Source organism: Bos javanicus, chromosome 18, assembly GCF_032452875.1.
Source record: "Bos javanicus breed banteng chromosome 18, ARS-OSU_banteng_1.0, whole genome shotgun sequence".
Classification (NCBI taxonomy): domain Eukaryota; kingdom Metazoa; phylum Chordata; class Mammalia; order Artiodactyla; family Bovidae; genus Bos; species Bos javanicus.
In genome coordinates, this window is record NC_083885.1 from 48,433,814 (window position 1) to 48,446,405 (window position 12,592).

Here is a 12,592-nt window from a genome sequence, read left to right on the forward strand (position 1 = left end):
TGTCCAGATAACACCCCAGAGGACTCCAGACCCATCTCAGGGAGCCAGATCCACATCAAGAATCCCACACAACACCCCTGGGGCCTCAAGTATACCTCAGAGGGTCTTGAACATTATTCAGAGAGGCTTGGATGCATCCTAGGGTCTCTCGGGCATATGCAGGGAAACTTTAGATGTGTCCCATGGAAATCTCTAACTCACTCCAGGGGACCCAGACACACCCAGCTAGAGAGTATTCTCATGGATGACAGCAAAGCTTTTACGGACTCCAAATGTGGCCAGGATCCAAGACTGACCCCAGGAGGCTTCCAACATGCTTCATCTTTTCTTTATTCACTCATTCGACAAATAGCTCTGAGCCCCTCCTGTGTGACAACAGCATTCCGGGCTGGAGACACCAAGCTCTTGTAAACGGACATCTAGCAATGCTCAGACCTGCCCAGAAGGATTCAGACCCATCCCCAGAGGCCCCAGATGCACCCATATTCATTTGTTCCTACAGAAAATATTTATGGAGCACATTTGTTGTGCAGTCACTCAGTCATGTCCGACTCTTTGTGATTCCATGGACTGCAGCACACCAGGCTCCTCTGTCCTTCACCATCTCCTGGAGTTTGCTCAAACTTATGTCCACTGAGTCAGTGATGCCATCTAACCATCTCATCCCCTGTCATCCCCTTCTCCTCCTGCCCTCATCTTTCCTGACATCAGGGTCTTTTCTAATGAGTCGGCTCTTTGTATCAGGTGGCCAAAGTATTGGAGCTTCACCTTCAGCATCAGTCCTTCCAATTAGTATTCAAGGTTGATTTCCTTTGTGTTTAGTCCTTTTTAGGTGCTGGGAATATAGCAAACAAAGAACAAACAAACGAAACAGGCAGGAATGTCCTGTCCTGATGAACTTTACATTCTGGTGGTGTTCAAATATATCCAGGGTACTCAGACTTGCCAGAGCGGGATTTAGACCCAACCTGGAAGCCCACATACATCTCACAGTCACCAGATCTTTTCCCTGGACTCTTAGATCCCCAGGGTACCAGACCATCCTATAAACCCCAAACGTATCCCAGGGAGCCCCCAGACCAGTAAGGGACTTCCGGAACCATTAAAAAGTCTCCTAGACTCAGCTCCACAGACCTCACAGAATCTTGACCTAGCAGAACACTGGGATTCCCTTCTAGGGCCACCAACACTCGCCTGAGCACTCTGCCTCTCGGGTCTGTGTCTCTATCTCCCACCTTCTCTGCTTGCTCTGTCTCTGAATGTAGCCCATCTCTACCACAGATGCATGGACATCCTGGAGTTGTCTGAGCGCTTGGACCTGCAGCGGTTCCATTCGCACACCCTCCGCCTCTACCGGGCTGTGTGCGCCCTGGGCAACAACCGCGTGGCGCATGCTCTGTGCAGCCATGTGGACCAGGCGCAGCTGCTGCACGCCCTGGAGGACGCGCACCTGCCCGGCCCTCTGCGGGCAGGCTACTACGACCTCCTCATCAGCATCCACCTCGAAAGTGCTTGCCGCAGCCGCCGCTCCATGCTCTCTGAGTACATCGTGCCCCTCACGCCTGAGACCCGCGCCATCACTCTCTTCCCACCCGGAAAGAGAGCGGATAACGGTCCCCGCCGCTACGGGCTTCCTGGCGTCGGCGTTACCACCTCGCTGCGGCCTCCACACCATTTCTCAGCCCCGTGTTTCGTGGCCGCCCTGCCAGCTGCTGGGGCGGCAGAAGCCCCGGCCCGCCTCAGCCCCAGCATCCCTCTGGAAGCTCTTCGGGACAAAGCGCTCAGAATGCTGGGGGAGGCGGTGCGAGATGGTGGGCAGCACGCTCGTGACCCAGTCGGGGGCTCCGTGGAGTTCCAGTTTGTGCCGGTGCTCAAGCTGGTGTCCACCCTGCTGGTAAGGACTTCCTCCTGCTTCCCTCTGTCCCGGTCTTTCCCGCTACCAAATCATCCATACATCCATTCATCCACCCGTACCTGCATACCTCCCATTTATGTATCCAACCATCCATGCATCTCTCCATCCATACACCCTTCACCTTCCAACTTATCCTTTTATCATCTACTCATTCACTTTTCCTTCCATCCATTCATCTGACATCTATTCATTTTCCTTCTTTTTGTTCAATCATGTAACCAACCATCATTCAGCCGTCCTCCACCCACCGTTCCATCCATCCATCTGTCCATTCAAACATACCCTCATCTGCCTATCCAAAAGTTCACCATCTATTTATCCTTCCAGTCTCCACCCAATTATCTATTCGTCCACCTCTCCATCCATCCCTGCCTCCATCTATCCAACTTTCAATCTAGTTGTCCATTCATTCATACATCATTTCATTCACTGTTTCATCTATTCATCTATCCACCTACCCATTTATTTATTAATCTATTTCCCCTTCATACATCCAACCATCATCCACCTTCCACTGTGCATCCATTCATCCACATATCCATTCATCCACCCATCCATGGATTCATCCATTCTTCCATCTTCCACCTACCTATCCATCAATCCATGCATCTCTCTATCCATAGGTATTCAGTTCAGTTCAGTCGCTCAGTCATGTCTGACTCTTTTCGACCCCATGAATCGCAGCACACCAGGCCTCCCTGTTCATCACCAACTCCCGGAGTTCACTCAGACTCACGTCCATCGAGTCAGTGATGCCATCCAGCCATCTCATCCTCTGTCGTCCCCTTCTCCTCCTGTCCCTAATCCCTCCCAGCATCAGAGTCTTTTCCAATGAGTCAACTCTTCGCCTCAAGTGGCCAAAGTACTGGAGTCTCAGCTTCAGCATCATTCCTTCCAAAGAAATCCCAGGGCTGATCTCCTTCAGAATGGACTGGTTGGATCTCCTTGCAGTCCAAGGGACTCTCAAGAGTCTTCTCCAACACCACAGTTCAAAAGCATCAATTCTTCGGTGCTCAGCCTTCTTCACAGTCCAACTCTCACATCCATACATGACCACAGGAAAAACCATAGCCTTGACTAGACGAACGTTTATTGGCAAAGTAATGTCTCTGCTTTTGAATATGCTATCTAGGTTGGTCATAACTTTCCTTCCAAGGAGTAAGCGTCTTTTAATTTCATGGCTGCAGTCACCATCTGCAGTGATTTTGAAGCCCCCCAAAATAAAGTCTGACTGTTTCCACTGTTTCCCCATCTATTTCCCATGAAGTGATGGGACCGGATGCCATGATCTTCGTTTTCTGAATGTTGAGCTTTAAGCCAACTTTTTCACTCTCCACTTTCACTTTCATCAAGAGGCTTTTTAGTTCCTCTTCACTTTCTGCCATAAGGGTGGTGTCATCTGCCTATCTGAGGTTATTGATATTTCTCCCGGCAATCTTGATTCCAGCTTGTGTTTCTTCCAGTCCAGCGTTTCTTATAATGTACTCTGCATAGAAGTTAAATAAGCAGGGTGACAATATACAGCCTTGACGTACTCCTTTTCCTATTTGGAACCGGTCCGTTGTTCTGTGTCCAGTTCTAACTGTTGCTTCCTGACCTGCATACAAATTTCTCAAGAGGCAGATCAGATCTCAAGAGGTAGATGATTGGATGGATTTGTGGGTACTTAATACATGTACCCACAAATCCATCCAACCATCTACACCTGTTCATTTACCCACTCATTCACTTATTCTCCATCCTTCGATATCCGTTCTTTATTTCATGTACTCTTTCATTCACTACCCATCTAATGATTCTTACATATAAACATCCATCCAGTTTTCACACACAAGTCTATCCACCCATCCATATATCCATCCCATCCCAGTACATGGTTATTTATGCATTTATCTATTTACCTATCCACTCATGTATTTGCTTATGCATCTATCAAAGCATGCATCCTCCCACGTCTCTAAACATCATTTATCCTGTCATCCATCTACCCACCATCTCTTCTTCCCCCTTTACCTTCACCTTTCAATCCATTATCCACCCATCCATAGACCTCTCCTTCACCTCTGCTATCCCATCTGTTCATCCACCCAGTCACCTAGTCCTCCCCCATTCATTCATCTCTCTCTTTCCCAACTATTTTCCCTTTCATTTACCCCCTCTCCTTCCATCTCTTAGCATCTCCATTATGTTGACTGAGAGCTGGCATATACTGGGAGCTATGAGGGCCTCGATCAGATGTAGGATGTGTCTTGTCCCAGAGTCACAAATGGTCAGGTTTGGGAGAAAGGACATTTACTTGTGAAGGGAGAGGTGCTCATGTTTGGCTATGTGGTCTGGGCCATGTAGATGGGACACAGGGTATGGATCTGGGGGTATCTTAAGGAAGGTGGATGGTGGGACAGGGGGGATGCCATTCCTGTTTGTAGGAGGAATTGTATCCAGTCAGTGCAGGGATGAATCTGGCTGGAGAATCAGGTCTGGGGAGTGAGGCCGGGACTTGATTATGGAAGCCTTGCAGCCTGCAGTAACACAGCCGGCCTTTGTCCCCTAGGTGATGGGCATCTTTGGCGATGAGGATGTAAAACAGATCTTGAAGATGATTGAGCCTGAAGTATTCACTGAGGAAGAAGAGGAAGAGGAGGAGGAGGAGGAAGGGGAAGAGGAAGAAGAGGATGAGGAGGAGAAGGAGGAGGACGAGGAGGAAGAGGCACGGGAGAAGGAAGATGAGGAAAAAGAGGAGGAGGAGACAGCAGAGGGGGAAAAAGAGGACTTGGAGGAGGGGCTGCTCCAGATGAAGTTGCCCGAGTCTGTGAAGTTACAGGTGAGCTGGTTCTTCCTGTTTTTCTAGCCTCCATCCCTCTGGGCTGGCCAATGCAGGGTCTGGTGGGGCTGGAGTCTGGACTTTGACCCAAGGTAGTGGGTGCTGCGGAGGGGCATAAAACAGGGGACTGCTGCTGGGTTTTGAATGAGCTCTCTGGTTTCCTTGTGGGAGGTGAATTAGAGGGATGAGACCATGGAGATGGCCACCTTGAGGATCCAGGCGGGAGACAGTGGTGGCTCGACCCGAACAGGGCTGTGGAGTGGGGAGGGAAGGCAAGAAGAGTTTCAAGGAAGTCCTCATGGTCTCACCATCATCCCACCTACCACATGGCTATCATCCCACAGATGTGTAACCTGCTGGAGTATTTCTGTGACCAAGAGCTACAGCACCGTGTGGAATCTCTGGCAGCCTTTGCAGAGCGCTATGTGGACAAACTCCAGGCCAACCAGAGGGACCGCTACGCCATCCTCATAAAAGCCTTCACCATGACTGCAGCTGAGACAGCCCGACGCACTCGCGAGTTCCGCTCCCCACCCCAGGAGCAGGTCCTCTGACCCCTGACCCTAGCTGGCCTTACTGTTTACCCCTCAACCTCAGCCTCTCCCCTTGCCCTGATCACGGATGATACTCAACCTCAAAATCTGACTTTGACCTCTGACCCTATTGATACACTTATCTGTTACTCTCTTGTGTGTGTGTGAGTTGCTCAGTTGTGTCCGACTCTGCAACCCCATGGACTGTAACCTGCCAGGCTCCTCTGTCCATGAAATTCTCTAGGCAAAAATACTGGAGTGGGTTACTGTGCCCTCCTCCAGGGGGATCTTCCCAACTCAGGGATCAAACCCAGGTCTCCCTCTTTGCAGACCGATTCTTTACTGTCTGAACCACCAGGAAAGCTCTGAGTAACAGAGTAACAGTTACTCTCTTACCTCTCTCTGAACCAGACTTCTGAGTCACTGCAGACTGACCCTGACTCCTTTTGAACCTTTAGTCGCCCAGATATTCTTCACTGATTCATGAGCTTAGACAGGAACTCACAGTTGGATATTTGATGCTCAACCTCAGAGTTCCTGCTCTGGGGTCTCTCACTCTAATCTTTGACCTTCCCTAGATCAACATGCTATTGCACTTCAAAACTGCTGAGGATGAGGAAGATTGTCCTCTCCCTGAAGAGGTCCGACAGGATTTGCTCGAATTTCATCGAGACCTGCTGACACACTGCGGTACGAGAGGAGATCAGAGAATCCACCTCCCAAACTTTCTTTTGAGACCTGTCTTGAAGTTTTCCTAAGATTTTCTGATCTTAAATATCTACAGTTCTTGTGAAGTAACTGTTGGTAAAATGAATGACTGAATGAATGAACATATTAGTGAACAGGTGGATGATGTGGAAGGATATGTTTATGTGGGTGTTTGGGTGGATGTACTATGGGCTTCCCAGATGGCGCTGTGCTGTGCTTAGTCACTCAGTTGTGTCCAACTCTTTGTGACCCCATGGACTGCAGCCTGCCAAGCTCCTCTGTCCTTGGGGATTCTCCAGGCAAGAATACTGGGTTGGGTTGCCATGCCCTCCTCCAGGGGCTCTTACTAACCCAGGTATCGAACCCAGGTCTCCTGCATTGTAGGCGGATTCTTTACCAACTGAGCCAGCAGGAAAGCCCAAGAATACTGGAGTTACCCCTTATCCCTTCTTCAGGGGATCTTCCTGACCAAATCAAACCAGAGTCTCCTGCATTGCAGGTGGATTCTTTACCAGATGAGCTACCTGGGAAGCCCCAGCCACCAGGTGGCGCTAGTGGTAAATAATACACCTGTCAGTGCAGGAGACCAGATTTAATCCTTGGGGTGGGAAGATCCCCTGGAGGAGGAAATGGCAATCCACTCCAGTATTCTGGCCTGGGAAATTCCATGGACAGAGGAGGAGCCTGGTGGGCTACAGTCCATGGGGTTGTAAAGATCAGACATGACTGAGCGCGCACACACACACACACACACACACACGGATGAATGGCTATCAGTTCAGTTCAGTCTCTCAGTCGTGTCCAACTCTTTGCGACCCTATGGACTAAAACACATCAGGCCTCCCTGTCCATCACCAACTCCCAGAGTTTACTCAAACTCATGTCCATTGAGTCGGTGATGCCATCCAACCATCTCATCCTTTGTCATTCCCTTCTCCTCTCACCTTCAATCTTTTCCAGCATCAGGGTCTTTTCAAATGAGTCAGTTCTTCACATCAGGTGGCCAAAGTATTGGAGTTTCAGCTTCAGCATCAGTCCTTCTAGTGAATATTCAGGACTGATTTCCTTTAGGATGGACTGGTTGGATCTCCTTGCAGTCCAAGGGACTCTCAGGAGTCTTCTCCAACACCACAGTTCAAAAGCATCAGTTTTTTTGTGCTCAGATTTCTTTATACTCCAACTCTCACATCCATACATGACTACTGGAAAAACCATTGCTTTGACTAGACAAACCTTTGTTGGCAAAGTAATGTCTCTGCTTTTTAATATGCCGTCTAGGTTGGTCATAACTTTTCTTCCAAGCAGCAAGTGTCTTTTAATTTCATGGCTGCAGTCACCATCTGCAGTGATTTTGGAGCCCAAAAATATAAAGTCTGTCACTGTTTCCACTGTTTCCCCATCTGTTTGCCATGAAGTGATGGGACCAGATGCCATGATCTTAGTTTTCTAAATGTTGAGCTTTAAGCCAACTTTTTCACTCTCCACTTTCACTTTCATCAAGAGGCCCTTTAGTTCTTCTTCACTTTCTGCCAAAAGGATGGTGTCATCTGCATATCTGAGGTTATTGATATTTCTCCCAGAAATCTTGATTCCAGCTTGTGCTTCTTCCACTCCAGCATTTCTCATGATGTACTCTGCATATAAGTTAAATAAGCAGGGTGACAATATACAGCCTTGACGTACTCCTTTCCCTAGTTGGAACCAGTCTGTTGTTCCATGTCCAGTTCTAACTGTTGCTTCTTGACTGCATACAGATTTCTCAAGAGGCAGGTCAGGTGGTCTGGTATTCCCATCTCTTTAAGAATTTTCCACAGTTTATTGTGATCCACACAGTCAAAGGCTTTGGCATAGTCAATAAAGCAGAAGTAGATGTTTTTCTGGAACTCTCTTGCTTTTTCAATGATCCAGTGGATGTTGGCAATTTGATCTTTGGTTCCTCTGCCTTTTCTAAATCCAGTTTGTACATCTGGAAGTTCATGGTTCACGTACTGTTGAAGCCTGGCTTGGAGAATTTTGAGCATTATTTTACTAGCGTGTGAGATGAGTGCAATTGTGCGGTAGTTTGAGCATGCTTTGGCATTGCCTTTCTTTGGGATTGGAATGAAAACTGACCTTTTCCAGGCCTGTGGCCACTGCTGAGTTTTCCAAATTTGCTGGTATATAAGTGAATGGACAAGTGTGTGAATTGATGGAGAGGAGAATAGCTGAATAAAGGAGTGAGTAAAGAGTTGGCTGACTGGTTGGATGAATAAAAAGAAAGATGGCTTGAGGGATGGTTGGTGGATCTCTATTGTTTCTCATAAGGAGTCAGCTGATCATCTTACTGAGATTGTTTTTGTATGTGATGACTCATTTTTATTTGGCTGGCTTTCAATATTTCTCTTTGCTTTGGCCTCTAAGCAGTTTGAGTACGAGTTTGCTGAGTTTCTTAAATGTGTAGATTAATATTTTTCATCAAATTTCAGACTTTGGGGCCATTATTTTTCTAAATAGTTTTCTTCCCCATTCTCATCACTTCTTCTAGGACTCCCATTATGCATACGTTGTTATGCTTGACGGTACACTATGGGTCTCTGTGGCTCTGTTAATTTTCATCATTCTTTTATTAAGGTTGGATAACCTCTGTTGTTCTATGAATCAAGTTCATTGATTCTTTCTCCTTCTATCTCAAATATGCTGTTGTGCCACTCTAATATATTTCAGTTATTGTACTTTGTCACTTCAGCTTCTATATGGTTATTTTTGTATCTAGTTCTTTTTATTATTATTATTTGGCTGTGTTGGGTCTTCATTGCAGCGAGTAGGGGCTACTCTCTAGTTGCAGTGTGGAGGCTTCTCTTATTTCACAGGCTCGAGGGCTCGTGGGCTCAGCAGTTGCAGCTCGTGGGCCCTAGAGTGTGGCTCAGTAGTTGTGGCCCTTGGGCTTAGTTGCCTTGAAACATATGGATCTTCCTGGACTAGGGATCGAACCCAAGACACTTGCATTGGCAAGTAAATTCTTAACCACTGGATCACCAGGAAAGTCCTACCTCTTTATCAGGAGTCTCTTTTTGATGAGTCACTGTCGTCATACTTCTCTTTAATACTTTAGACATGGTTTCCTTTAGTTCTTTGAAGATACTTGCAATAGTTGATTTAAAAGACAAACAATTCAAAGAATGAATAAGTGAACAAATAGATGAACATATAAAGAAATAAATGAAAAACCCCATGAACACACACATGAGTGAGAAATGAATGTGTGAATATCTGAATGAATAAAGAAGTAAATGATTCAGCAGATTAATAAGCAAACAGATGAATGACATGCCTTCCCTTCTTGTCTACCTCCAGGAATTCAACTGGAGGGGGAAGAGGAGGAACCAGAGGAAGAAGCCACCCTGGGCAGTCGCCTGATGAGCCTGTTGGAGAAGGTGCGGCTGGTGAAGAAGAAGGAGGAGAAATCAGAGGAGGAACCACCCGCTGAGGAGCGCAAACCCCGTGAGGACTGGGGCCACCAGGGAAGAGATGGGTGGGCCAGGCAGCCCTGTGCTTACGGAGCTTCTGGGTACAAGACAGGCCCCAGGAGCAGCACGAGGGATGGGTAGGTGGTGTTAATGAGAGAGGAGGAGTGGAGAGTGGGGTGAGAGAGGAGGCCTGCTGGAGGTGTGACCCAAACGCAGGGGCTGCACAGTGTGTGTGTTGAAATCGTGTGGTGCATGACTGCCAGAGGGGAGAGCCACACCTCCAACCTAGGACTGGGGGCAACTCCTGCACCACCGTGGTTTCCAAGGCTTTTGATTGCTTTTTGTTTATTTCTTGGTGAAACAATTACTGTGCTGAGGGATAGGAAAACAGTCATGGGCCAGTAGGTCATTATACAAACTATGTATTAGCACCATATTACAAGGACGGAGTCCCTGACGTTGCTACAGAGTTTATTCTATAACATTTCACAAATTATTGGACCAACTCTGGGCCAGGCACTATTGTTAGAGCTGGGGAATATATTGCTTCATGGCAAATATAAGGGGAAAAGTGGAAGCAATGATAGATTTTATTTTCTTGGGCCCCAGATCACTATGGACGGTGACTGAAGCCATGAAATTAAAAGACGCTTGCTCCTTGGAAGGAAAGCTATGACAAACCTAGACAGCGTATTAAAAAGCAGAGACATCACTTTGCCAACAAAAGTCTATATAGTCAAAGCTATGATTTTTCCAGTAGTCATGTATGGTTGATTCACAGAGTTGATTCACAAAGAAGACTGAGCACCAAAGAATTGATGCTTTCGAATTGTGGTGCTGGAGAAGACTCTTGAGAGTCTCTTGGACTGCAAAAAAAATCAAACCAGTTAATCCTGAAGGAAATCAACCCTGAATATTCATTGGAAGGACTGTTGCTGAAGCTGAAGCTCCAATACTTTGGCCACTTGATATGAAGAGCTGACTCACTGGAAAAGACTCTGATGCTGGGAAAGATTGAGAGCAGGAGGAGAAGGGGGCAGCAGAGGATGAGGTGGTCGGATAGCATCACCGACTGAATGGGCATGAATCTGAGCAGAGTCTGGCGGGCTACAGTCCGTGGGGTCACAGACAGGTGGACACGACTGAGCAGCTAAACACAGCACACTCCCTGGAAGATAGGGGAGGACAGAGAAACCTGGCATGCTACAGTCCACGGGGTCGCAAAAAGTCAGACCCAACTTAGGGACAAATAACAACAAGAGTCAAAATCTCTACCTTGAAGGAGTTTAGAATATTACAAAAGATATATATATATATATATACACCATAATGTCAAATGACCATAGATGCTAATAAGAAAAATGAAGTTGAGTAGAGGAGAAAGAGGGACAAAGATGAAAAGGTTAGAATCGGGGGAGAGGATGCAAAGATTTGGGAGAAGGTGGCTGGTACAGAAAGAATAGCCGGTGCAAAGGCCCTGAGGCAGGAACACCCTTGGTGCATTTAGAGGCCAGCATGGCTGAAGCCAGGCGAGCAGGAGAGGTGCTGAATATGAAGTCTGACGTGATGGGTCCAGAGTGTATAGAGCAGATGGACGGAGGGTAGGACATGTCACAGATCACCATTCAGTGCCAGTGCAAGAAGGTTTCCCCTAACTCTGAGACATGGGAAACATCTATCTTCTTTCCCAGAAATTCTGAGAAGAAAAAGTGCTGGGAGAGAAAGAGAGAGAAATGGATGCTGGATGTAGGGAAAGAAAGTCCGGGGGAAATCACCAGGGAAAGAGAACAATTCATTTTTGACATTATTTTCAAATGCCGCCAATGTCCTCGCAGTTTCTTTTTGTGTTTGTTGTCTCCCATGAGGAAAAATTGGCTGGCTGTTTTTTTTTTTTTTTTTTGGCCACATCTTGTGGCACATGGGACCTTAGTTCTCTGCCCAGGGATCAAACCTTTACTTCTTGCATTGGAAGCGCAGAATCTTAACTGCTGCACCACCAGGGAAGTCTTAAAATTGCCTGCAGTTTTACAGAACAAGGGCTTCCCTGATAGCTCAGCTGGTAAAAAAATCCGCCTGCAATACGGGAGACCTGAGTTCAATCCCTGGGTTGGGAAGATCCCCTGGAGAAGGGAAAGGCTACCCACTCCAGTATTCTGGCCTGGAGAATTCCATGGACTGTATTGTTCTTGGGGTCGCAAAGAGTCTGACAGTACTGAGTGACTTTCACTTCACTCTACAGAACTAATGGAATTACCATTTGTGCTTTTAAAGATGCTCCTAGTAGCGCTCTAGTACTTTGTATCTGGTGGTACACATTCTTTTTCCTCTTGAAAAGGGGGCTCTTGTGGTCTGGTTATAGGGTGAAGATGACAAAGAGCCTCTTAGGGCCATAGAACAGAGTCTGCCAGCATCTGCCCAGTCCTGGCAGGGGTAGGGTGGGGCTTAACAGGTAGCAACTGAGAAGCCCTTTGGCAAGAAGGGCCCCTCTTGCATTGTTCTGGCTCATAGCCCTGTCCTGGGAAGACCGTTCAGACCCTGTGTCCCCTTCCCAGAGTCGCTGCAAGAGCTGGTGTCCCACACGGTGGTGCGTTGGGCCCAAGAGGACTTCGTGCAGAGCCCGGAGCTGGTCCGCGCCATGTTCAGCCTCCTGCACCGGCAGTACGATGGGCTCGGGGAGCTGCTGCGCGCCCTGCCCCGGGCCTACACCATCTCCCCCTCCTCCGTGGAGGACACCATGAGCCTGCTCGAGTGCCTCGGCCAGATCCGCTCACTGCTCATCGTGCAGATGGGCCCCCAGGAAGAGAACCTCATGATCCAGAGCATCGGGTGAGGCCCCCGCCCTTCCCCTACTGAACCCCTCCCCTCCCCGCTGAAACCCCGCCCCTCCCCCCGCTGAGTCCTGTCCCGCCCCTGCTGAGGCCCCTCCCCTCCCCTGCTGAGCCCCGCCCCGTGCCCCCCCCCCACCTCCGCCGCCGCCCCCAGCTCGTCTTCGCGGGAAGGGACCGGAACCCTCTGGGCTCCAGCTTGTCCCTGCCCCTCCCCACTTCTGCCCCATCCTCGGGGTGGTGTGCTCCTCCCAGCTGCTAGACTGTCTCCCCTTATCTCTCCACTCACTCCTGGGGAGCCTCTCTTACTTGCCTGTGACTCTGGGCACAAGATTTGCACCCTT

The 12,592-nt window shown here is 48.3% G+C and overlaps 1 protein-coding gene across 5 annotated transcripts in view; it reads left to right on the forward strand.

The window, feature by feature from the left end:
* The window catches only part of RYR1 (ryanodine receptor 1), a 129,010-nt gene that overhangs the window by 40,795 nt on the left and 75,623 nt on the right, over window positions 1–12,592 (forward strand). For all 5 annotated transcript variants that reach the window (XM_061388165.1, XM_061388168.1, XM_061388166.1 and 2 more), the window contains exons 34-39: window positions 1,282–1,894; window positions 4,467–4,736; window positions 5,081–5,281; window positions 5,848–5,959; window positions 9,311–9,457; window positions 11,976–12,249. In XM_061388165.1, the coding sequence (XP_061244149.1) occupies window positions 1,282–1,894; window positions 4,467–4,736; window positions 5,081–5,281; window positions 5,848–5,959; window positions 9,311–9,457; window positions 11,976–12,249 (1,617 nt within the window). The remainder of the gene's footprint in view (window positions 1–1,281; window positions 1,895–4,466; window positions 4,737–5,080; window positions 5,282–5,847; window positions 5,960–9,310; window positions 9,458–11,975; window positions 12,250–12,592) is intronic.